The sequence below is a fragment of the Pristiophorus japonicus genome, chromosome 9, assembly GCF_044704955.1.
Source record: "Pristiophorus japonicus isolate sPriJap1 chromosome 9, sPriJap1.hap1, whole genome shotgun sequence".
Classification (NCBI taxonomy): Eukaryota; Metazoa; Chordata; class Chondrichthyes; family Pristiophoridae; genus Pristiophorus; species Pristiophorus japonicus.
In genome coordinates this window covers 161264186-161290698 of record NC_091985.1, presented here as the reverse complement: position 1 = coordinate 161290698, position 26513 = coordinate 161264186, and the positions used below count along the sequence as shown (strand labels likewise).

General features: G+C 46.0%; 1 protein-coding gene across 3 annotated transcripts in view; it reads right to left on the bottom strand.

Annotated features, from left to right (window-relative positions):
* The window catches only part of serac1 (serine active site containing 1), a 114250-nt gene that overhangs the window by 75370 nt on the left and 12367 nt on the right, over positions 1 to 26513 (bottom strand). For 2 of the 3 annotated variants that reach the window (XM_070890011.1, XM_070890013.1), the window contains exons 6-8: positions 21881 to 21999; positions 15417 to 15545; positions 11084 to 11197 (exon numbers count right to left, since the gene is read on the bottom strand). In XM_070890011.1, the coding sequence (XP_070746112.1) occupies positions 11084 to 11197; positions 15417 to 15545; positions 21881 to 21999 (362 nt within the window). The remainder of the gene's footprint in view (positions 1 to 11083; positions 11198 to 15416; positions 15546 to 21880; positions 22000 to 26513) is intronic. The other variant, XM_070890012.1, reaches the window with a different exon arrangement.

Genomic DNA, 26513 nt, shown 5'->3' with positions numbered 1-26513 from the left:
GGAAGGACCACGGAGCAGGGAACAGCGGCACAACAATTGGATCAGATCTGTAGATCGGAACTGCTAACCTGAGCACACAATACTGCAGGTTCAATGTCAATGAATTCCTTGTTGATACTCAGTATGCTTGAACAAATGGGTGTGGCAAACAGACTTGGAAATTATTGATCCCCCCCACCAAGACCTACTCTAACAAGTATTAGAGGCAGCAGAGTTAATTTGTGTAAATGTAATGGAGTGCAATAGTTAGTGCAATATTTCTGTACTCTTCCAAACTTTGTACTCTTAAGCTAGACCCGAGAAAGTTTCACGCTACCTGGTCAAAGGTTTTTGCTGCATCCAAAGAAAACATCACAGATACAGCATTCTGAACATGATCTTTGTGAAAATTTAAGAAGCAACGGATGTTACGAAGAGGGCAAACCACAGATAAAACCCAATGGGATCTATTAAATTCAGTGGCGCTTATTCAACTTTAAGGCCACTATAAATCTTGGTCATAATTTAAAAGGAAGATTGCTCTGGACAAGAAATGGTTGGTTAGATATTCTTAGGACCAGAGGTTTACAGCACAGAGAGAGGCTCTTTGTTTGAGCAATCCAAACTAACCTCCCCATAGCCTTGTATCTTCCTCTGCTACAAATATTTATCCAATTTTCCCTTAAAAGATGCAATGATCTCTGCCTCAATCACTCCCTGTAGCAAATTATTCTCTATTCCAGCATCCATAAGAACATAAGAAAAGTAGGCCATATGACCCATCGAGACTGCTCGGCCATTCAATAAGATCAAGGCCCCACTTTCCATCCCTTGGATTCCCTTAATGCCCAAAAATCCACTGATTTTAGTCTTGAATATACTCATCGACTGAGCATCACAGCCCTCTGGGGCAGAGAATTCCAAAGATTCACCACTGAGTGAAGAAGTTTCTCCTCATCTCAGTCCTAAATGGCCGACCCCTTATCCTGAGACTATGATCCCTGGTTCTAGACTCCCCAACCAGGGGGAAACAGCCTCTCAGCCCTCCAAGAATCTTATATGTTTCAATGAATTCACCTCTCATTCTTCCAAAGTTCAGAGAATATAGGTCCCATTCTACTCAATCTTTCCTCAAGGACAGCCCTCTCATTCCAGGAATCAATCTAGTGAACCTTCATTGCACCGCCTCGAAGGCAAGTATATCCTTTCTTAGGTAAGACGACCAAAACTGTGCACAGTACTCCAGGTGTGGTCTCACCAGAGCCCGATATAATTGCAGCAAGACTTCTTTGCTCTGATACTCTAACTCTCTAGCAATAAAGGCCAACATACCATTTGCTTTCATAATTGGTATGGTAGAATTCTTTATTCAACATGGTAGAATTCTTTATTAAGATGGAGAGTGACACAGTTAATTCAGAAACTAGGGTCCTGAACTTAAGGAAAGGTAACGTCGATGGTTTGAGGCGCGAGTTGGCTAGAATAGACTGGTAAATGATACTTAAAGGGTTGACGGTGGATAGGCAATGGCAAACATTTAAAGATCACATGGATGAACTTCAACAATTATACATCCCTGTCTGGAGTAAAAATAAAAAGGGGAAGGTAGCTCAACCGTGGCTAACAAGAGAAATTAAGGATAGTGTTAAATCCAAGGACGAGGCTTATAAATTGGCCAGAAAAAGCAGCAAACCTGAGGACTGGGAGAAATTTAGAATTCAGCAGAGGAGGACAAAGGGTTTAATGAAGAGGGGGAAAATAGAGTACGAGAAGAAGCTTGCTGGGAACATAAAAATTGACTGCAAAAGCTTCTATAGATATGTGAAGAGAAAAAGATTAGTGAAGACAAACGTAGGTCCCTTGCAGTCAGATTCAGGTGAATTTATAATGGGGAACAAAGAAATGGCAGACCAATTGAACAAATACTTTGGTTCTGTCTTCACGAAAGAAGACACAAATAACCTTCCGGAAGTACTAGGGGACCAAGAATCTAGTGAGAAGGATGAACTGAAGGATATCCTTATTAGGCGGGAAATTGTGTTAGAGAAATTGATGGGATTGAAGGCCGATAAATCCCCAGGGCCTGGTAGTCTGCATCCCAGAGTACTTAAGGAAGTGGCCCTAGAAATAGTGGATGTATTGGTGATCATTTTCCAACAGTCTATCGACTCTGGATCAGTTCACATGGACTGGAGGGTAGCTAATGTAACACCACTTTTTAAAAAAGGGAGGGAGAGAGAAAGTGGGTAATTATAGACCAGTTAGCCTGACATCAGTAGTGGGGAAAATGTTGGAATCAATTATTAAGGATGAAACAGCAGCACATTTGGAAAGCAGTGACTGGATCGGTCCAAGTCAGCATGGATTTATGAAGAGCAAATTATGCTTGACAAATCTTTTGGAATTTTTTGAGGATGTAACTAGTAGACAAGGGAGAACCAGTGGATGTGGTGTGTTTGGATTTTCAAAAGGCTTTTGACAAGGTCCCACACAAGAGATTGGTGTGCAAAATTAAAGCACATGGTATTGGGGGTAATATACTGACGTGGATAGAGAACTGGTTGGCAGACAGGAAGCAGAGAGTCGGGATAAACAGGTCCTTTTCAGAATGGCAGGCAGTGACTAGTGGAGTGCCGCAGGGCTCAGTGCTGGGATCCCAGCTCTTCACAATATACATCAATGATTTGGATGAAGGAATTGAGTGTAATATCTCCAAGTTTGCAGATGACACTAAACTGGGTGGCGGTGAGAGCTGTGAGGGGGACGCTAGGAGGCTGCAGGGTGACTTGGACAGGTTAGGTGAGTGGGCAAATTCATGGCAGATGCAGCATAATGTGGATAAATGTGAGGGCAAAAACGCGAAGACAGAATATCTGAATGGCGGCAGATTAGGAAAAGAGGGGGTGCAATGAGACCTGGGTGTCATGGTACATCAGTCATTGAAAGTGGGCATGCAGGTACAGCAGGCGGTGAAAAAGGCAAATGGCATGTTGGCCTTCATAGCGAGGGGATTTGAGTATAGAAGCAGGGTGGTCTTACTGCACTTGTACAGGGCCTTGGTGAGGCCTCACCTGGAATATTGTGTTCAGTTTTGGTCTCCTAATCTGAGGAAGGACATTCTTGCTATTGAGGGAGTGCAGTGAAGGTTCACCAGACTGATTCCCGGGATGGCAGGATTGACATATGAGGAGAGACTGGATCAACTGGGCCTTTATACACTAGAGTTTATAGAAGGATGAGAGGGGATCTCATAGAAACATATAAGATTCTGACATGACGGGATAGCTTCGATGCGGGTAGAATGTTCCTGATGTTGGTGAAGTCCAGAACCAGGGGACACAGTCTTAGGATAAGGGGTAGGCCGTTTAGGACTGAGATGAGGAGAAACATCTTCACTCAGATGTTAACCTGTGGAATTCCCTGCCGCAGAGAGTTGTTGATGCCAGTTCATTGGATATATTCAAGAGTGAGTTAGATATGGCCCTTACGGCCAAGAGGATCAAGGGGTATGGAGAGAAAGCAGGAAAGGGGTACTGAGGGAATGATCAGCCATGATGTTATTGAATGGTGGTGCAGGCTCAAATGGCCGAATGGTCTACTCCTGCACCTATTTTCTACGTTTCTATGTAATTGCTTGCTGTACCTGCATGTTTACTTTGTGATTTGTGTCTAAGGTCCCCCAAATCCCTCTGCATACCAACATTTCCCAGTCTCTCACCTTTTAAAAAAATATTCTTCTTTTCCATTCTTCCGACCAAAGTGGACAATTTCACACTTCCTCACAAAATACTCCATCTGTCGCCTTCTTGCCCACTCACTTAGCCTGTCTATATCACTTTGCAGCCTCTTTGCATCCTTCCCACAACTGACTTTCCCACCCAGCTTTGTAGTGTCAGAAAATGGATACATTACACTCGGTTCACTCATCTGAGCCATTTAGATAAATTGTATAAAGCGGAGGGCCACACTGATCTTTGCAGCATCTCACTAGTTACACCCTGCCATCTCAAAAATTACCCGTTTATTCCTACTCTCTGTTTTCTGTCCGTTAATCAATCCTCAATCCATGCTAGTATATTATCCCCAATCTTGTGTAACAACCTCGTGTGGCACCTTGTCAAATGTCTTCTGAAAATCCAAATATACTACATCCACTGGTTTGCCCCTCATCTACCCTGCTGGTTACACCCTCAAAAAACTCGAAATGATTTGTTAAATACGATTTCCCTTTTAGATGTGGCCCTTACGGCTAAAGGGATCAAGGGGTATGGAGAGAAGACAGGAATGGTGTACTGAAGTGCATGATCATATTGAATGGTGGTGTAGGCTCGAATGGCCTATTGCTGCACCTATTTTCTCTGTTTCTATGGGGCCAAGTTTCGGCCTGAGTTGCTCCCGTTTTTTTGGAGCAACTGGTTTGGAATGGAGTATCTTAGAAATTGCAATTCTCGGCATTTAGTTTGCTCCAGTTCTAGTCAGCTAGAACAGTTTCAGTTTGGAACAGATTTTTTTTTTCGAAAAGGGGGCGTGTCCAGCCACTTACGCCCATTTTGAAAGTTTAGGCAGTGAAAACATACTCCAAATTAACTTAGAATGGAGTAAGTGTAGATTTTTGTATGCTCAGGAAAACCTTGTCTACACTTAGAAAATCAGGCGTAGGTTACAAATCAGGCGTAGGGAATGGGGGGGGGGGGGGGGGGGGGGAAGAGGGGTTTAAAGGGAAGTTTACAAACATTAAACACTTCAATTTTACAAATAAAGAGCAATCATCAATAATAAATGATAAATATATCAAAAAATCAATCAAAAAATAATAAAAAATAAAAAAAATAAAATCAACAAAACATAACATTTTCTACTTACCGACTGCAGCGCAGGGAGAGGGGCAGAAGGGAGAGAGGGCGGAGAGGGGCAGAAGGGAGAGAGGGGGGGAAAGAAAGAAGGGAGAGAGGGGGGGAGAGAGGGGCAGCGCAGGGAGGGAAGGGGGGCAGCGCAGGGAGGGAAGGGGGGCAGAGAAGGGAGGGAAGGGGGGCAGAGAAGGGAGGGAAGGGGGGCAGAGAAGGGAGGGAAGGGGGGCAGAGAAGGGAGGGAAGGGCGGCAGAGAAGGGAGGGAAGGGCGGCAGAGAAGGGAGGGAAGGGCGGCAGAGAAGGGAGGGAAGGGCGGCAGAGAAGGGAGGGAAGGGCGGCAGCGAAGGGAGGGAAGGGCGGCAGCGAAGGGAGGGAATGGGGGGCAGCGAAGGGAGGGAAGGGGGGCAGCGAAGGGAGGGAAGGGGGGCAGAGAAGGGAGGGAAGGGGGGCAGAGAAGGGAGGGAAGGGGGGCAGAGAAGGGAGGGAAGGGGGGCAGAGAAGGGAGGGAAGGGGGGCAGAGAAGGGAGGGAAGGGCGGCAGAGAAGGGAGGGAATGGGGGGAAAGGAGAAGGGAGGGAATGGGGGGAAAGGAGAAGGGAGGGAATGGGGGGAAAGGAGAAGGGAGGGAATGGGGGGGGAAAGGAGAAGGGAGGGAATGGGGGGGAAAGGAGAAGGGAGGGAATGGGGGGGAAAGGAGAAGGGAGGGAATGGGGGGGAAAGGAGAAGGGAGGGAATGGGGGGGAAAGGAGAAGGGAGGGAATGGGGGGGAAAGGAGAAGGGAGGGAATGGGGGGGAAAGGAGAAGGGAGGGAATGGGGGGGAAAGGAGAAGGGAGGGAATGGGGGGGAAAGGAGAAGGGAGGGAATGGGGGGGAAAGGAGAAGGGAGGGAATGGGGGGGAAAGGAGAAGGGAGGGAATGGGGGGAAAGGAGAAGGGAGGGAATGGGGGGGAAAGGAGAAGGGAGGGAATGGGGGGGAAAAGAGAAGGGAGGGAATGGGGGGGAAAGGAGAAGGGAGGGAATGGGGGGGAAAGGAGAAGGGAGGGAATGGGGGGGAAAGGAGAAGGGAGGGAATGGGGGGGAAAGGAGAAGGGAGGGAATGGGGGGGAAAGGAGAAGGGAGGGAATGGGGGGGAAAGGAGAAGGGAGGGAATGGGGGGGAAAGGAGAAGGGAGGGAATGGGGGGGAAAGGAGAAGGGAGGGAATGGGGGGGAAAGGAGAAGGGAGGGAATGGGGGGGAAAGGAGAAGGGAGGGAATGGGGGGGAAAGGAGAAGGGAGGGAATGGGGGGAGAAAGGAGAAGGGAGGGAATGGGGGGAAAGGAGAAGGGAGGGAATGGGGGGAAAGGAGAAGGGAGGGAATGGGGGGGAAAGGAGAAGGGAGGGAATGGGGGGGAAAGGAGAAGGGAGGGAATGGGGGGGAAAGGAGAAGGGAGGGAATGGGGGGGAAAGGAGAAGGGGGGGAATGGGGGGGAAAGGAGAAGGGAGGGAATGGGGGGGAAAGGAGAAGGGAGGGAATGGGGGGGAAAGGAGAAGGGAGGGAATGGGGGGGAAAGGAGAAGGGAGGGAATGGGGGGGAAAGGAGAAGGGAGGGAATGGGGGGGAAAGGAGAAGGGAGGGAATGGGGGGGAAAGGAGAAGGGAGGGAATGGGGGGGAAAGGAGAAGGGAGGGAATGGGGGGGAAAGGAGAAGGGAGGGAATGGGGGGGAAAGGAGAAGGGAGGGAATGGGGGGGAAAGGAGAAGGGAGGGAATGGGGGGGAAAGGAGAAGGGAGGGAATGGGGGGGAAAGGAGAAGGGAGGGATGGGGGAGAAAGGAGAAGGGAGGGAATGGGGGGGAAAGGAGAAGGGAGGGAATGGGGGGGAAAGGAGAAGGGAGGGAATGGGGGGGAAGGAGAAGGGAGGGAATGGGGGGGAAAGGAGAAGGGAGGGAATGGGGGGGAAAGGAGAAGGGAGGGAATGGGGGGGAAAGGAGAAGGGAGGGAATGGGGGGGAAGGAGAAGGGAGGGAATGGGGGGGAAGGAGAAGGGAGGGAATGGGGGGGAAAGGAGAAGGGAGGGAATGGGGGGGAAAGGAGAAGGGAGGGAATGGAGGGGAAAGGAGAAGGGAGGGAATGGGGGGGAAAGGAGAAGGGAGGGAATGGGGGGGAAAGGAGAAGGGAGGGAATGGGGGGGAAAGGAGAAGGGAGGGAATGGGGGGAAAGGAGAAGGGAGGGAATGGGGGGGAAAGGAGAAGGGAGGGAATGGGGGGGAAAGGAGAAGGGAGGGAATGGAGGGGAAAGGAGAAGGGAGGGAATGGGGGGGAAAGGAGAAGGGAGGGAATGGAGAGGGAAAGGAGAAGGGAGGGAATGGGGGGTGAAGGAGAAGGGAGGGAATGGGGGGGAAAAGGAGAAGGGAGAAGGGAGAAAGGAGAAGGGAGGGGGAGAAGGGAGGCCGAACGGACCCGGGAGACTTGATTTAAAGGTTGGTGGCCAGGCATCTGGTCGGGTCGGGTCCGGGGGTGGAGGGTCGGATCTAGGGTCCAGTCGGGGGAGGGGGGGGGGGGGGTGGTAGCGCGGGTCGGCTTCGAGGGTCGGGGTGAGGGGGGGATCTGTTCGGGTCCGGGGGAAGGGGAGCGGGGGTCCGGTCAAGGGGCAGGGGGTGTGGGGTGTGGGTGGGCTGTCGGGTCAGGGGGGGGGGGGGGGGGGAGAGCGGGAGTGGGAGTCGAGTCCGGGTTGGGGGTGCCAGTGAGGCCATTTGGCCAGGGCTAGGCCCACACAGTTTTGGGCGCCTGGAGGTACTGCACATGCGTGCCCACTGTAGCGCGCATGTGCAGAGGTCCCAGCACTGTTTTCAGCGCAGGGACCTGGCTCCGCCCCCCACCGCGCCACGCCCAGCTCCAGAGGACCTGCAGGGAGCCGGAGAATCCGTAAGTATTTTTTAGGCGCACTTTGTGGTGCGAAAAACGGGCGTCCAGGTCGGGGCTGCGCCGTTCTCGGCGCGGCCTGAAACTTGGGCTCATAAAAACCATGTTGACTCTACCTAATCATAGTAATTTTCCAAATGACGTTAACACTTCCTTAATAATGGATTCTAGCATTTTTCCGACTGACTATGTTCTCTCTCCCATCTTTCTTGAACTGCGGGGTTATATTTTCTACCTTGCGGGAACCATTCTAGAATCCATGTGTAAAGAAATTTCTCGCAATCTCTCTCCTGATTCTTGGTGATAATTTAAAATTGATGGCCTCTGGTCACTGACTCCCCAACCAGAGGATGTAGTCTTCCACTCGTCGCTCGATCAAAACCCTTCGCAATTTTAACAACTATTAAATCTCCTTTTACCCTTTTCTGCTTCATTGGAAATAGTCACTGTATCTGAAGACTTCTCATAACGATAGTGTCCCACCACTAGGGATCAGCCTTGGTTCGCTCTCCCTCGCACTCAGAAGCTTGAGAGTTTAAGCCCTACTTCAAAGATTGTGCGTTGAGGGAGTGCCTCACTGGGTTAGGAGATGTTATCTTTTGAAACGACATTAAACGGAAGCCCCTCTCCTGTCAGATGAGCGTAAAAGAGCTCTCAGCACAATTTGAAGAAGAACAGGTATTCTCCCATTGTCCTGGCCAATATTTATCCCTCAACCAAATAGATTTTGTGATCATTATATCAATGCTGTTTTAGGACCTTAATGTGCGCAACTTACATCGTAACAATGACTTATACTTCAAAAATATTTTATTGGCTATGAAACGCTTTGGAATGTCCCGAGGTGGTAAAATATGCTATATAAATGCAATTTCCTTTTAATCTTGGCAAATCTACAATATGCACTTGTTAAAGACTTTAATCTTCATATAATGGAAAACCCAAACACCATTCGCAATACTCCACGGTATAATCAATGTTTTGCATAAACTCAACAGTACTTCATTCTTCAATCTTGTACTATACGCTCTTATTTATAAAACCTAAGGTTTTTTAAGGCTTTATCTATCTGTACGAGCACTTTGAGATTATGCATTTGAACCTCAGATCTCTCTTTATGCATAGCCTTCAGTATCTTTAGTTTATATGTATACTCCCATTATATTTTCAAACCTTTCCACATTAAGTTGCAACTGCCATCGGTCTGCCCATTCCACCAACCTGTCTATAGCTTCCTGTCTTTTACACCCATCATTGTTTTACAAACTTCCTACTTGTGTGTCATCAGCAAATTTTGATATTGTGCTCCCCAAGTTCAAATCATCTATATCTACACACCCAAGGAAAAAAAACAGACCCAGCACTGACCCCTAGGGTACACAACTTCAATCCTTTTTCAATTGAAACAACATTTGTTTACCCCAACTCTTGGATTTCTCATCAGTCCACAAACCATCTAACCATGCTGCTACATTTCCTCATAGTATTCACCTGATCTTTTCCCCAACAAGCCTCTTGTGAGTGAGACCATCTGAAAATCTATATATACTACATCTACTGCATTCCCTTTATCTACCCAACTGGTCACTACTTGAAAATATTAAATTTGACAAACACAACTTGCCTTTTAACAAAGCTGTGCTGGCTGTCCTTGATTAACCCATGCATCCCTAAATGTTCACTCATTTGATCTTGAGGAGCAAGGATATTGTAGACTACTGCCACATATCTAGAGTGGACACTAGGTAGTCATTTAGTCAGCATCAAGAGGCAAAGGACTCAAGTTATTTTTCACACAACATGCAGACTACCCAAATTACCTTCAAGTATGGCCGCTGAATTAACTCTGTAACCACTGAAGACATCACTAGTCACCAGGCATATAACTTGCCTTTAATATGTGATTGTTCCTGTGGCAGGTCCAGGTCAGTGATTGGAGCATGGGCAGATAGAGCAGGAGCGGCGAGGTCGGGGCGAAGGAGCGGAATGTGATCAGGGCCCAGGAGAGACGTGAGTTCGGGGCCCAGGAGAGGCAAGGGCCCTGGGGCAGCACGGGCCAGCCCACACCGAGATATGTGTGCACACTAGATCTGTGCAGCAGAGCTGGTCTCCAGTCGTCTTGGGTAATCCTTGCCACTGGACCAAGACCTAGCTCTGTCAAGCCCGTGTGGTGGCTGGTGTGCAATGGCCACCACATGTTAAAAAAATCCACGCACAGGCATCTTCCACACTTCAGGAAGTAGTTCGGGATCCAGAATATTAGGTCCTTCATTGAAATACCTGTGAACTCATCCTCGTTTCGAGGAACTGCCTATGATGATGGAAGTTACTGTACATTTATGATTAAGGACAGATCAGATCTGAAGACTAAAGCTCTTTATATACAAAAATGCCTCTGGAATAAATGAATGCATCATAATGATGGTATGAGTAAGGCTTCTGGTTCACAATCTCTTGCATGTTTTGATTTAACTGGGAGATTTCCAAAAATGTTATACTATTACTCAGAGCTTAATGTAACAGAACAGGTGTATGCATTTCAATCAATAACCACAAGGAAGTGTGCCGAAGCAAACAGTTTAGAGCAGATAACAGACAGGAACGCAAGTGTGGATTATCCAAAACTATTTTCTATCAATCAAACAGAAAGACTGGCTCTCCTGATGGCTTGGTGAGTTGGTGCAGTGAGAACGTGAGCCGTACAGACCAGGGCGCCCCGGATACAATCGCCGGTCTTGGCTGCGTTAGCCAAGTGCAGCCAGGACCATGGTAGGGGTGCTACAATTACGCCGATACTGGCTTCACATGACTATCCAGCGGCATTTGCTGGAGGTGTGAACGTGTGAATGTCGGAGGACAGATGCAGGCTTGGCTGCGCTGATCTCGTGATTTAATCGCTTGCCGACACTCACAGGTCACTTTGGCCGAGTACTAGAGGGTAACGGCCATCTATGGGACCGTACCCTAGCCTTCAGGACAGGTGGAGAAACAGGGGAAACAGTAATAACTGCATTCTGTAAATGGCAATCAATTTGGTATCAACTTAGATGAAGCCCACTGTATTTTCAGAATACATCACCGTAAACCATTCAGCACAAGTACGAAATCGACACAGATTGGGCTCTCAAAGAGACCTGAATAACAGAACAAGCTGTGTGGCTAAAGAGTCCTTTCTTGTTCCTACATTCTTATTTACTAATCGTCTAAATATCGCTCGATAACGGATAATTTAGTCAGTGGGGTGTTCACTTGTATTTACCAAGGTCATAATAAAAAGGAACCAAAGTGCTTATTTTTACCTCTTTAACAGAAAACACAATCATTTGGTTCAGACCTTTCACTGCGTAAAATAAAGCTTTACCTTGGAATGTTTAGCTAGAGCTTGCAGACAAAATGATTCGACTTTCTCAGATGGAACGGAGCTCAGACTCTGTGCATAAGGAAGCCCATTCCCCCCAAAGCACCACAAACCTCCCTGAAACACAAAAGATTAAACTGCATTCAGATCCTTGATATATCCTATAATGCCATTGCACTCTAAGATAGAGTGGGGTTTTATTTTTTTTTTAAAACTCTATATCTTTATACATGTTTAGCATGAGTCAATTTGAAATAAGTAAATAACGATGGTGGTCTTCCTCGCGAGTTCCTGTTGTCAGCATCTAAAGCTGGGCTGCTGAGCTACTCATTAATGTCCTTCCCTCCTGCTCAGCATTACCCAGGGATAACAGACAGCTGAGATTAGAAACTCGCTCTGTGTGGACAATCACAGGTACAAACCTTGTCCAAACAAATCCATAAAAATGATCAAGAGCATTTTGATTTTATAAATAGGGGGAAGCTAGATAAGTAGGTGGGAGAAAGGCAAAGGAGGATATGCTGATGGGATGGGGGGGAACCTCGTGTGGAGCACAATCCCGTTCCTGTGCTGCGGACTCCACATGTCACACTACATGTCTGATGTTTGACACAGTAAATGAGATGGTAAATGCAGAGAACCAACTGAGGGAGTTCAAGGAAATAAATTTGCAGGGCCACGGGGCTGTGGGACTAGCTGAAGCGCTCTTGGAGAGAGCTGGCATGGGCTCGATGAGCCAAATGGCCTCCTTCCGTGCTATAACCATTCTATGAATATGATGGGATGTAGCACCTCAGAGGGGTCAAAGAGATTTTAGACAATGGGTGACACCAAAGGCGTTTGAGGAGAAGGGTGGAAGTGTTTGAGGAAGAACCAATGCAGGAGAGCTAGAAAGGGAGGATGCTGTATTGAGGGATAGTGCAGGTAATGGTTATACAAGGGTCAGTGGTTTGTGCACACCCTAGTTGTGCCATAAGAGCCAAACTAACAAGATAGACAGTTCGTGGAAGATACCGTGCTCATAGGCAGTTCAGAGAGTAGAAAACAGATTGACAGTACTTGCGCATGTTGAAATAAAGACAAGAGGCACAGTCCGAGATACTAAAGGGAAAGTTCAGTCGCCTGCCTGGAAACTGAAGAAAGGATAGCAAACTTGGGTTTTCTGAAATATTACACATCAACGTTAGAGATGACGAGTTCGTAAGGAGTAACTGGAGGTGAATAAGTAGCTGGACAGTTGGTGCCTGTCAAAAGGAGTCGGATTAGATAACTGGGATGGTTTCTGAGTAAACGCAAGATGGTCTAGGAGAGATGAAGGGTAGCTCAACCATCCAGAGCAGGCAGTCCAGCTGTTAATGTCAGGCTTTAATCCGCAATCCTATGTCCAGCCCGGAGTCTCGCTAGACAGGAGCACGAGTTGGATTCCATGATGAATATGAGGGCATGTGGCCGCAACGAGAGATAGTTTAAAGGAGCACTGTCGGCTCAATTCATACCCCTGACTAGCAAGACTCAGACTGTGAGCTCGCTTCTCTAAACCAGTGGGTAGAGAAGGGAGGGCTCAGAGAGAGAAAAGTTCAGGACTTCAAAGCTAATTTGTGGAACAATGGGAAGCAAATGTAAAATAAATAAAGAACTTGCATTTATATAATACCTCAACTTGTCTTTCAGAAACATTGCAAAGTGCTTCAAGTGCCAAGCATTACTCGGAGGTGCAGTAACTGCTGTTATGTAGGAAAACTGCGTGGATTTTGTGCACAGCAGAGTCCCAGGAACAGCAATGGCCACTTTTGCTGGTGTTGATTGAGGAATGAACAAGGGTCAGTAGACTGAGTGAATTCTGTGCTGTCATTGGACCTGTAATGTCTACTTGGCCCATTAAAAAAAAACACACTAAAGAGTATGGGTGAACATGGGTCCAAATACATAAATCCTGGAAAGTGCAAATGCATGTAGGCAAAGACATAAAAAAGGACCATGGCATTTTGATTTTATAAATATGGGGACAGAGTACAAGCGTGAAGAGATAATGATAGATTTGTACAAGGCAATTGGCTAGGTCACTGTTAGAGTACCGTTTGTAGTTTAGGGTATGCCATTACAGAAAGGACATTAAAGCCAGAGAGAAATAATGAGACTTTTTCCAATGAAAAAGGGGAGATTTAATAGGAGCTTTTAACTCTATCAAGGGTTTGATAGGGTAAATATGAAAAGGCTGTATCCTTGAATTGAGGAATGAGTGATGAATGGTACCATCAATTTACAACCATCACCGAGGAAAGGGGTTAGGAGAAATGTTTTTATACATGGAGTTGTTGAACTTTGGAATGCTTTGCTACAGGGAGTAGTTGAGGCGAGATCATTACATTTTTTATGGAAAAGTGGATAAATATTTGATGCAGAGGAAGACAGGGCTATGGGGAGAGAACAGGACAGTTGGATTTGTTTTTGATTGCTCTAGCAAAGATATGGGGAAAATGCTTGAAACTATCATTAAGGAAGAAATAGCGGACATCTAGATAGGAATAGTGCAATCAGGCAGACCCAGCATGGATTCATGAAGGGGAAATCATGTTTAACTAATTTACTAGAATTCTTTAAGGATATAACGAGCATGGTGGATAGAGGTGTACCGATGAATGTGGTATATTTAGATTTCCAAAAGGCATTCGATAAGGTGCCACACTAAAAGGTTACTGCAGAAGATAGAGGTACGCGGAGTCAGAGGAAATGTATTAGCATGGATAGAGAATTGGCTGGCGAACAGAAAGCAGAGAGTCGGGATAAATGGGTCCTTTTCGGGTTGGAAATCGGTGGTTAGTGGTGTGCCACAGGGATCGGTGCTGGGACCACAACTGTTTACAATATACATAGATGACCTGGAAGAGGAGACAGAGTGTAGTCTAACAAAATTTGCAGATGACACAAAGATTAGTGGGAAAGCGGGTTGTGTAGAGGACACAGAGAGGCTGCAAAGAGATTTGGATAGGTTAAGCGAATGGGCTAAGGTTTGGCAGATGGAATACAATGCCGGAAAGTGTGAGGTCATCCACCTTGGGAAAAAAAACAGCAAAAGGGAATATTATTTGAATGGGGAGAAATTACAACATGCTGAGGTGCAGAGGGACCTGGGGGTCCTTGTGCACGAATCCCAAAAAAAGTTAGTTTGCAGGTGCAGCAGGTAATCAGGAAGGCAAATGGAATGTTGGCCTTCATTGCGAGAGGGATGGAGTACAAAAGCAGGGAGGTCCTGCTGCAACTGTATAGGGTATTGATAAGGCCGCACCTGGAGTACTGCGTGCAGTTTTGGTCACCTTACTTAAGGAAGGATATACTAGCTTTGGAGGGGGTAGAGACGATTCACTAGGCTGATTCCGGAGATGAGGGAGTTACCTTATGATGATAGATTGAGTAGACTGGGTCTTTACTCGTTGGAGTTCAGAAGGATGAGGGGTGATCTTATAGGAACATTTAAAATCATGAAAGGGATAGACAAGATAGAGGCAGAGAGGTTGTTTCCACTGGTAGGGGAGACTAGAACTAGGGGGCACAGCCTCAAAATATGGGGGAGCCAATTTAAAACCGAGTTGAGAAGGAATTTCTTCTCCCAGAGGGTTGTGAATCTGTGGAATTCTCTGCCCAAGGAAGCAGTTGAGGCTAGCTCATTAAATGTATTCAAGTCATAGATAGATAGATTTTTAACCAATAAGGGAATTAAGGGTTACGGGGAGAGGGCGGGTAAGTGGAGCTGAGTCCACGGCCAGATCAGCCATGATCTTATTGAATGGCAGAGCAGGCTCGAGGGGCTAGATGGCCTACTCCTGTTCCTAATTCTTATGTTCTTATGGCACAGACACAGTAAATTAAATGATTTCCTGCTGTGCTCTAATACTCAAATGATTCTATGTGGGCCGATTCGAAGGATAGCACCTGTGACAATGCAGCACTTCCCCAGTACTGTCAGCTTAGTACGTGTGAAGTCCTGAGTGGGTTTTGAACCCATGAACTTCTGACTCAGAGGCAATACTACAAACTGAGCCAAATGGATACTAAAATCTTCTTTCGAGCTGCATGCCAAGATTTAAAACATTTAGCCCCCACCTGTCAGGGATTGCACAATCTCCGGTGTTATTTAATTGTACGGAAAGATTTAAAACAGGTCAGTATTTACTAAGTGATAGCATCATGGTGCAAGTGCTGGCCATTAGGGATGCTTCATTTGTAGTTCATTTAAAAACAGATATCATTCGGACTAGAAGCAGTAAATGCTGTTACAGTAATGTTACAAATGTCACAAAATAGAATGACAGCGTGGGATTGGATCATTAAAACTTACCCTTTGTGCTGACACAGACTGATTACTTTCTCGTAGAGCTAGAGAAGTAAAGTACTGCACACACTGATCCACTTCAGACTGCGGAAGGGAGGCCAGCAGATACCTCAGCTCATCTTCAATGCACGAGTCCTACACACAGGAGAACAGGGCAGGATTTTATGTAAACACAAGCGGCGGCATTACTCACAGAAAAACATCTTAGAAAATAATGCATCGCCCTCTAGTTGCAACCATCTGTTTTCCCCACACAGAGTCCATGTCTTCTTTCTGGTTATCTTCTTTTCTTTCAGTAGATACATGCTGTTATGTATTTAACCCTTGCAACCTGTATCACACCACCACCAGAGGGCCTACCTGTTGGGAGTCCCAAGGGATCCCAGCATCCCTTGGGAGCACGGTATATAAGCAGGCCACCCACGCGGTACCTGCACTCTGGAACCTTATTAAAAGGAGCTAAGGTCACACTTACTCATTGTTTATAGTCCTCAGTTTCATCCTTTATTATGAGCGTATCACATGCCTCACCCATATTCCCTCCTCACCATCTCTCTATTTCTCGGCTTTTGTGTTCTCCCTCGCTCTAAGTTTCACCTCCCCCATGTTTCCTTTCTATCCCAGGTGTCCCACTCTCTCTGCATGCCTCCCCATCTTTGTCTATAAGAACATAAGAAATAGGAGCAGGAGGCTATATGGTCCCTCGAGCCTGCTCCGCCATTTAATACGATCTTGGCTGATCCGATCATGGACTCAGGTCCACTTCCCTGCCCACTCTCGATAACCCCTTATTCCCTTATCATTTAACAAACTGTCTCAGCCTCGCTATGTTCTTGCCTCATTTTTTCCAGTCTCTGCTCTGGTGATCCATCTTTCGGATAGCGATGGAAATAGAATAGTAAAGAAACAGGAAACTATCAGTGGTGTCTGAAAAGAATATCTTCTGGTAAAATGATCATTTGGACCAATGTGGCCTGGTTCTGCAATGTCACTGGTTGAAGATAGAGTGAACGTTGTGATCTGATTGGTTGAAGCTCTGGGATGGGATTAGATGAAAGAGCAGTATTCTGTAGTTCTGGTACCTAATTGGGTGAAGGGACTACAATCTCTACAATCAAACAATCTTACATTCTTACAGGTGCAAAACAGATAGTATGCAAACAAAAGTGTGTAAGCATCATGAATATTCTAATACAACAATAACTTTATTTACATAGCGCATTTAATGTAATAAAACATTCCAAGGCGCTTCACAGGAGTGTTAGCAAATAAAATTTGACACCAAGCCACATAAGGACAAATTAGGACAGGTGACCAAACACTCGGTCAAAGAGGTATAGAACATAAGAACATAAGAAATAGGAGCAGGAGTAGGCCATAAGGCCCCTCGAGCCTGCTCCGCCATTTAATACAATCATGGACTCAGGTCCACTTCCCTGCCCGCTCCCCATAACCCCTTATTCCCTTATCAGTTAAGAAATTTATTCAATGACCCAGTTTCCACTGCTCTCTGAGGCAGTGAATTCCAGATTTACAATCCTCAGAGAAGAAATTTCTCCTCCTCTCAATTTTAAATGGGTGGCCCCTTATTCTAAGATTATGCCCTCTAGTTCTAGTCTCCCCTATCAGTGGAAACATCCTCTCTACGTCCACCTCGTCAAGCCCCCTCATAATCTTATATATTTCGATAAGATCACCTCTCATTCTTCTGCTGAGTAGAGGCCCAACCTACTCAACCTTTCCTCATAAGTCAATCCCCCTCATCTCCGGAATCAACCTAGTGAACCTTCTCTAAACTGCCTCCAAACCAAGTATATCCTTTCGTAAATATGGAAACCAAAACTGTATGCAGTATTCCAGGTGTGGCCTCACTAATACCCTGTATAACTGTAGCAAGATTTCCTTGCTTTTAGACCCCATCCCCTTTACAATAAAGGCCAAGATTCCATTGGCCTTCCTGATCACTTGCTGTACCTGCATACTATCCTTTTGTTTTTCTTGCACCAGGACCCCCAGGTCCTGCTGTACTTTGCAATTTTTCACCATTTAAATAATAACTTGGTCTTCGATTTTTTTCTGCCAAAGTGCATAACCTCACACTTTCCAACATTATATTCCATCTGCCAAATTTTTGCCCACTTGAGGTCATCCAAAACTCTGCTGCCTGTGTCCTAACTCGCACCAAGTACCCGCTCACCCATCATCCCTGTGCTCGCTGACCCACATTGGCCTTGTTTTCAATGTTTATATGTTTTAATGAGCAGCTTAAATGAGGAAAGAGAGGTAGAGAGGCAGAGAGGTTTAGGAAAGGAATTCCAGAGCTTAGGGCCTAGGCAACAGAAGGTAGATTGAGTGAATATAATCAGGGATGTTCAAGAAGCTAGAATTAAAGGACCGCAGATATCTCGGGTGGGTTGTGGGGCTGGAGGAGATTACAGCGATAGGGAGGGGCGAGGCCATTGAGGGATTTGAAAACAAGGATGAGAATTTTGAAATCGAGGCATTGCTTAACTGGGAGCCAATGTAGGTCAGCGAGTACAGGGATGATGGGTGTGCAGGACTTGGTGCGAGTTCGGACATGGGCAGCAGAGTTTTGGATGACCTCGAGTATATGGAGTGTAGAGCTATGTTACGGAGGTGGAAATAGGCGGTCTTAGTGATGGCACGGATATGTGGTCGGAAGCTCATCTCAGGGTTATTTGTATGATCTAGATATATAGCTAGTGCCGATGGATCACATTACTAACTAGCCGTGTGAAACAGTGATGGGAAAAATAACACGAATGTGGAAACACAGAATGCCTATCAGCATCTAAAAAGAACTAAGGACAGGATGGTGTGGTCAATGTAAATTCTTCGATGAGTGAACAAAACTTTAGTTGTGCTTTGCGGTAGGTGCGGAATCGAAGTAATGGGCCATGGAAGAGTAACTGCGATTATTCCTGAACTTCCAACAAGGTAAAGATGTTGCGGCACTGCTCAGTATCAGAAACGTCTCCAGAACGACAACAGACAACTTTCTTATGCATAAAAATCCCCCCCACCCCGCCCCGATATTTGTGTTCCTCTAATTCTGGCCTCTTGAGTATCCCCAATTTTCATCATTCCACCATTGGTATCCGTGCCTTCAGCTGACTAGGCTCCAAGTTCTGGAATTCCCTCCCTAAATCTCTCCGCCTCTCCTCCTTCAAGACGCTCTGTAAAACCCACCTCTTTGACCAAGCTTTTGGTCACCTGACCCAAGTTTCTCCTTACGTGGCTCGATGTGAAATTGTCTTGTAATGCTCCCGTGGGATGTTTTACTACGTTCAAGGTGCTAGATAAATATAAGTTGTTGTTGTACAGGCACCAGGTGGTGCTTGGATTTGAGCATCTTGGCGTGGTGTATGCTTTCCCCACAGAATGTCCTGAAACCTTCAGAGCCAGTTGATACGAGCTGAAAAACCAAGGCAGGTGTTATCAGTGGCCACATTGTGCTTCAATTCAAAACAGTGAAAACAACAGCTGATTAGTAGCCACGCTGAAAGCACAAGGGCTCTTCATATTCTGCTCGATATACACGTGTAGGGTAACTACACAGAGGGTGAAGGAAAAAATATTACTGAAGGCAAATATTTTCAAGAAATTAATAGTAAATTTATTATTTTGAGAATTATTATTCGGAAGATAAACTCAACTGAATAGTTGGGGCAATAGTACAACAGCCTTCAGATTTGGAAATCGGATAGAGTACTCGCGCCATAAATTTATCTTGCTCTGGGGATGAAACAAATTGATCCTCCAGGGCAGTGCTCACCCTTATGTACCGCACAGGGGCAGGGTGGACCACAGGAAGAAAGGCTCAAACGTTAAATGTCTTGACAGTAGTAGTGTTGGTGCAAAGCAGTCTTGCTTGCCCGGACACTAAACCTTGGTATTGCAAATCCAGATTTGGATTTGGATGACATTGGAGTCTCACTCCACACTTTGCTCTGGAATGCTGTTGGCCTTTTATTTCTGGATCGGCACACGAACTGCAGTGTTAGTGTAAATCTTGGCCTTTATTGCAAAGGAGATGGAGCATAAAAGCAGGGAAGTCTTGCTGCAACTGCACAGGGTATTGGTGAGGCCTCACCTGGAATACTGGTTTTGTTTTGGTTTCCATATTTACGAGAGAATATACTTGCTTTGGAGGCAGTTCAGAGAAGGTTCACTAGGTTGATTCCGGAGATGAGGGGGTTGACTTCTGAGGAAAGGTTGAGTAGGTTGGGCCTCTACTCATTGGAATTCAGAAGAATGAGAGCTGATCTTATAAGAATGGTCAGAGGGTCTAGTAAGGAGGAGGAACTGAGGGAAATCCTTATTAGTCGTGAAATTGTGTTGGGGAAATTGATGGGATTGAAGGCCGATAAATCTCCAGGGCCTGATGGACTGCATCCCAGAGTACTTAAGGAAGTGGCCTTGGAAATAGCGGACAGTCATTTTCCAACATTCCATTGACTCTGGATCAGTTCCTATCGAGTGGAGGGTAGCCAATGTAACCCCACTTTTTAAAAAAGGAGGGAGAGAAAACAGGGAATTATAGACCGCCTGACATCGGTAGTGGGTAAGATGATGGAATCAATTATTTAGGATGTCATAGCAGCGCATTTGGAAAGAGGTGACATGATAGGTCCAAGTCAGCATGGATTTGTGAAAGGGAAATCATTCTTGACAAATCTTCTGGAATTTTTTGAGGATGTTTCCAGTAGAGTGGACAAGGGAGAACCATTTGATGTGGTATATTTGGACTTTGAGAAGGCTTTCGACAAGGTTCCACACAAGAGATTAATGTGCAAAGTTAAAGCACATGGGATTGGGGGTAGTGTGCTGACATGGATTGAGAACTGGTTGTCAGACAGGAAGCAAAGAGTAGGAGTAAATGGGTACTTTTCAGAATGGCAGGCGGTAAGTAGTGGGGTACCGCAAGGTTCTGTGCTGGGGCCCCAGCTGTTTACATTGTACATTAATGATTTAGACGAGGGGATTAAATGTAGTATCTCCAAATTTGCGGATGACACTAAGTTAGGTGGCAGTGTGAGCTGCGAGGAGGATGCTATGAGGCTGCAGAGCGACTTGGATAGGTTAGGTGAGTGGGCAAATGCATGGCAGATGAAGTATAATGTGGATAAATGTGAGGTTGTCCACTTTGGTGGTAAAAACAGAGAGACAGACTATTATCTGAATGGTGACAGATTAGGAAAAGGGAAGGTGCAACGAGACCTGGGTGTCATGGTACATCAGTCATTGAAGGTTGGCATGCAGGTACAGCAGGCGGTTAAGAAAGCAAATGGCATGTTGGCCTTCATAGCGAGGGGATTTGAGTACAGGGGCAGGGAGGTGTTGCTACAGTTGTACAGGGCCTTGGTGAGGCCACACCTGGAGTATTGTGTACAGTTTTGGTCTCCTAACCTGAGGAAGGACATTCTTGTTATTGAGGGAGTGCAGCGAAGGTTCACCAGACTGATTCCCGGGATGGCAGGACTGACCTATCAAGAAAGACTAAATCAACTGGGCTTGTATTCACTGGAGTTCAGAAGAATGAGAGGGGACCTTATAAAACGTTTAAAATTCTGATGGGTTTAGACAGGTTAGATGCAGGAAGAATGTTCACAATGTTGGGGAAGTCCAGAACCAGGGGTCACAGTCTAAGGATAAGGGGTAAGCCATTTAGGACCGAGATGAGGAGAAACTTCTTCACCCAGAGAGTGGTGAACCTGTGGAATTCTCTACCACAGAAAGTTGTTGAGGCCAATTCACTAAATATATTCAAAAAGGAGTTAGATGTAGTCCTTACTACTAAGGGGATCAAGGGGTATGGCAAGAAAGCAGGAATGGGGTACTGAAGTTGCATGTTCAGCCATGAACTCATTGAATGACGGTGCAGGCTAGAAGGGCCGAATGGCCTACTCCTGCACGTATTTTCTATGTTTTTCTTCTATCGAAACGTATAAGATTATGAAGGAGCTTGACAAGGTGGATGCAGAGAGGACGTTTCCACTGATGGGGGAGACTATAACTTGGGGACATAATCTTAGAATAAGGGGCCGCCCAGTTAAAACTGAGATGAAGAGGAATTTCTTCTCTCAGAGGGTTGTAAATCTGTGGAATTCGCTGCCTCAGAGAGCTGTAGAATCCGGGACGTTGAATAAATTTAAGACAGAGAAAGACAGTTTCTTAACCGATAAGGGAATAAGGGGTTATGGGGAGCGGGCAGGGAAGTGGACCAGAGTCCATGATCGGATCAGCCATGATCGTATTAAATGGCGGAGCAGGCTCGAAGGGATGTATGGCCGACTCCTGCTCCTATTTCTTATGTTATGAAACTGCTTCACACCAACCCAACCGCAATCGTGTAAATGCATACTAAATCAATACCACTGCACACAAACACGATCACTGTACTGTAAATGCAAAACAAGACATCAAAGAAGATGAAAGGATATACTAACCTCAATTACTTTTGGTAAAGGAGGACTTAAAAAAAAGCGAGGGTCGACGTCTTTAGATCTGGCTAGCCCGATGCTAGTTTTCTGATCACATGCCTGGGCCACAATTCTATATTGATAATCTGCAAATAAAGAAAATTTACATTCTTACTAAATTTAATACCAATACTTGGATGAGAGCTAACATTTCCACTACCCACTGGACTAATCTTTTGCGCAAATGTGAAGTTAAAATGATGATCACTAAATCAAGTTGATAAGACACAATGTGTGCTTAATAAATCCATGTTGGCTGTCATTTATTAACCTTTGTTCTTCCAAGTGTCAACTGTCCGGAATTAAAGGCCCCGATATTTACTGGGTCAGCATTTCCAGGCCTGGTTGGGGGGGGGGGGGGGTGAGAAATGGAAGAGGAGTTCTGGTCAAGGCAGGCTTGGCTTCCTGTCGGGCAGGGAACGAGCCAGAGGAGGTCACGGCCCAGAAGCAGGTAGGTTTCCTGCTCCTTCGGAGAGAAATCGCGGGGGAGTTGGATACAGCATGATTTGGAGGTATGGCGGAAGGGGTGGGGGGTGATCGCATGGGGTTGCAGAGAGATCAGGGGCAGATATGGGGGTTCGAGGGGGCGTGGGTTGGCAATCGCGGCGCGGGGCGAACGAGCGGATAGGAAATGGGCCCAAGGGGAGAATGATTGGGTACAGATTTGATATATTTTTTTTAATTTTAGCATCCCACCCAACCCAAACCGACCTGTTTTTGGGGGGGTTAAAATTCCCCCTGTGCTCTCTAGTACCAATGTGAGGCTGACTGGCCTAGTTTATCTCTCTTTTTTGAACAAGGGTTTAACATTAACAAGCCTCCAGTTTTCTGGCACCATTCCCATATTCAAGGAGGATTGAAAGATTGTGGCCAAAGCCTCTGCTATTTCCACCTTTATTTCCCTCAGCCAGTTAGCATTGATCTGGGCCGGGTGACACTTCTCCTTTGAGTGCTGCTAGCTGTTTAAGTACCTCCTCTTTATTTTTACCCTAACCGATTTCTCTACCCCCTCTACCTTTACTGTGATATTGGCAACATTCCTTCTTCAGTGAAGACAGATGCAAAGTACTCATTTAGTACCTCAAGCTAACACAAGAAGATTTCAAATTTTGACCCTAATTAGCCCCACCTTTCCTCTATCCTTTTAATCTAAATCTAGTTCATCCTCCAATTCATACTTCTTCTGAGGCAGTCCCTCGGAGTCTAGGATGACTTGCTTCCACACTAATACGAGTTCTCAGGTGACTGATGTGTCCAATGCGGGACCTACAGACTCTGTCACAGGTAGGGCAGACGGTGGTTGAAGGGACGGGCAGTTGGGGTTGCTTGGGTTGCTGTGCGCTCCTTCCGCTGTTTGCGCTTGGCTTCCGTGTGCTCCCGGTGAAGAGCCTCAAGGTTTTCGGTGCCTTCCTGGATGCTTTTCCTCCACTTTGAGCAGTCTTGGGCCAGGGATTCCCAGGTGCCTGTGGGGATGTTGCACTTTTTCAGGGAGACTTTGAGGGTGACTTTGAGGGTGTCCTTGAAGCGTTCCTCTGCCCACCTGGGGCTCGTTTGCCGTGCAGGCGCTCTGAGTCGAGCGCTTGCTTTGGGAGTCTAGTATCGGATATGCGGACGATGTGGCCTGTCCATTGGAGCTAGTCGAGCATGGTCAATGCTTCAATGCTGGGGATGTTGGTGCGCCTCTCCTGCCAGTGAATTTGCAAGATCTTGTGGAGGCATTGTTGGTGGTACTTCTCCAGTGCTTTGTGGTGCCTGCTATACATGGTCCATGTCTCTGAGCCATATAGGAGGGCAGGTATCACACACAAAAGGAGCTACTAGGAGTTATAAGGCAGTTAAATGAAGACACAAATTCATAGAATAGAAGCTTACAGCACGGAAGGAGGCCATTCTGGCCCATCGTGTCCGTGCCTGCCAACAAAAGGTTATCTAGCCTAATCCCACTTTCCAGCTCTTGGTCCATAGCCCTTAGGTTACGGCACTTCAAGTGCACATCCACGTACTTTTTACATCTGGTGAGGGTTTCTGCCTCTACCACCCTTTCAGGCAGTGAGTTCCAGACCCCCACCACCTTCTGGGTGAAGAAATTTCCCCACAAATCCCCTCAACCTTCTACCAATTACAGTAAATTTATGTCTCCTGCTTGTTGACCCCTCTGATAAGGGAAATAGGTCCTTTCCATCCACTATATCTAGGCTCCTCATAATTTTATATACCTCAATAAGGTCTCCCCTCAGCCTCCTCTGTTCCAAGGGAAACAAACCCAGCCTATCCAATCTGTTCTCATAGCCAAGATTCTCCAGTCCCAGCAACATCCCCGTAAAGCTCCTCTGTACCCTCTCCAGTGCAATCACATTCATCCTGTAATGCGGTGACCAGAACTGAATGCAGTACTCCAGCTGTGGCCTAACCAGTATTTTATACAGTTCAAGCATAACCATCCCCCGCCGCTCTTATATTCTATGCCTCAGCTAATAAAGGCAAGCATTCCGTATGACTTTTTAACCACCTTATCTACCTGGCCTGCTATCTTCAGGGATCTGTGGAAATGCACTCCAAGGTCCCTTTGTTCCTCTACACTTCTCAGTGTCCTACCATTTAATGTGTATTCCCTTTCCTGGTTAGCCCTCCCCAAATGCATTACCTCACACTTCTCCGGATGTAATTCCATTTGCCTCTATTCTGCCAACCTGACCAATTGATAGATATCTTCCTGCAGTTCACAGCTTTCTTATCCATTATCAGCCACACAGCCGATTTTAGTATCATCTGCAAACTTCTTAGTCATTACCCCATATTCAAGTCTAGATCATTGATGTATACCACAAAAAGCAAGGGACCCAGTACTAAGCCCTGCAGAACCCCACTGGAAACATCCTTCCAGTCACAAAAACACCCATCAACCATTACCCTTTGCTTCCTGCCTTTGAGCCAATTTTGGATCCAATTTGCCACTTTGCCCTGGATCTTTCGTGACCAGTCTGCCATGTGGGACCTTATCAAAATCTCTGCCAAAATCCATATACACTACATCATACGCACTGCCCTCATCGACCCTCCTGGTTACCTCCTCGAAAAATTCAATCAAGTTAGTCAGACACGACCTTCCCTTAACAAATCCATGCTGACTGTCCTTGATTGATCCGTGTCTTTCTAAATGAAGATTTATCCTGTCCCTCAGGATTTTAACCAATAATTTTCCCACCACTGAGGTTAGGCTGACTGGCCTGTAATTACTCGGTCTATCCCTTGGCAGCCCCAAGGTGGTTTATCATGTTATTTGAATCACTGAATTTGTAAAGCTATCTTGTAATCACTTGCCTCTATTTTAGATGAATATATGCACAGATTCCTTAAAATACTTCAAAAATAAAATCTCTGCTCTCTCGAAAAGCATTCCATAGATTTCAAGGATCTCATAGTATGAGCAGAGAGAGATTAGTGACATACTTTAAAAAAGACAAATAAATTGCAACATGCAAATGAACATGAACATTGCAGCACAGAAAGAGGCCCCTCGGTCCACCAGGCCTTTGCTTGCGCTCTCACTGGAGCCATCTGCTCTAATCTTATTTCCCCGCTCGTATCCATATCCTTTCTTTGTTCTGCCTTTCCCAATACTTATGCATTTCCCTTTTAAATGACGTTATAGTCTCTGCCTGAATAGCCACTTATGGTACAACATTCTGGGGTCGGATTTCCAGGTGGAATTGACCAAACCAGCGGCAAATATCGGGGGACTTTAAACGCAAGTGGGTTGCGCAATGACATGCTATTGCCCGATTGTGCTGGCGCATGGGAGATTTTACATTTTTGATAATGCAGATCAATTTTAGCGGAAACTTGAAGCCTAACCTAACCAGCGGATTGAGTGCAATCACCTGATTGAACCCAAAACAGAGCCTCTACCCCTCAGTGTTTTAATAATGCTTGGTGTGAAAAATGTTCTTCGAGTTTCCCCCTTCATACTGCTAGTAACAATCCCCAAAACATGCATCCTTATTACAGAACGTGTTAAAGAGGCTATGCTAATGTTATCGATGTCCATAAGCACTTATTTAAACAGGGGAATTCAGAACTGGGTATAAATTTGACCATTTGCTACACCAGTTCTTCTCAAGGCTTCAGTAATATTACCAATCTGTAGGCAGTTTTGTACCTACTAGGAATTAGGTTCAGTTCCCAAACTCGCTTCATGTCCGGCTCGTAAAACTGGCAGAAAGAGCAGTCTTTCATTCTGTCAGATCAGTTGGAATCAAACATAGCTCCCAAAACTAAGAGGCAGTGAGTTAACCCAATGCACCACACACTTTGATTACCAGTTTTCATACATTCTATTCTACTCTCTATCTGCTTCTCCCCCTCCAATTTCACTTTAAGAATTGTTTACATAGAAACTACATGCAGGAGTAGGCCATTCGGCCCTTCGAGCCTGCACCACCATTCAATAAGATCATGGCTGATCATTCACCTCAGTACCCCTTTCCTGCTTTCTCTCCATACCCCTTGATCCCTTTAGCTATAAGGGCCACATCCAACTCCCTCTTGAATATACCTAACAACTGGCATCAACAACTCTCTGCGGAACAGAATTCCACAG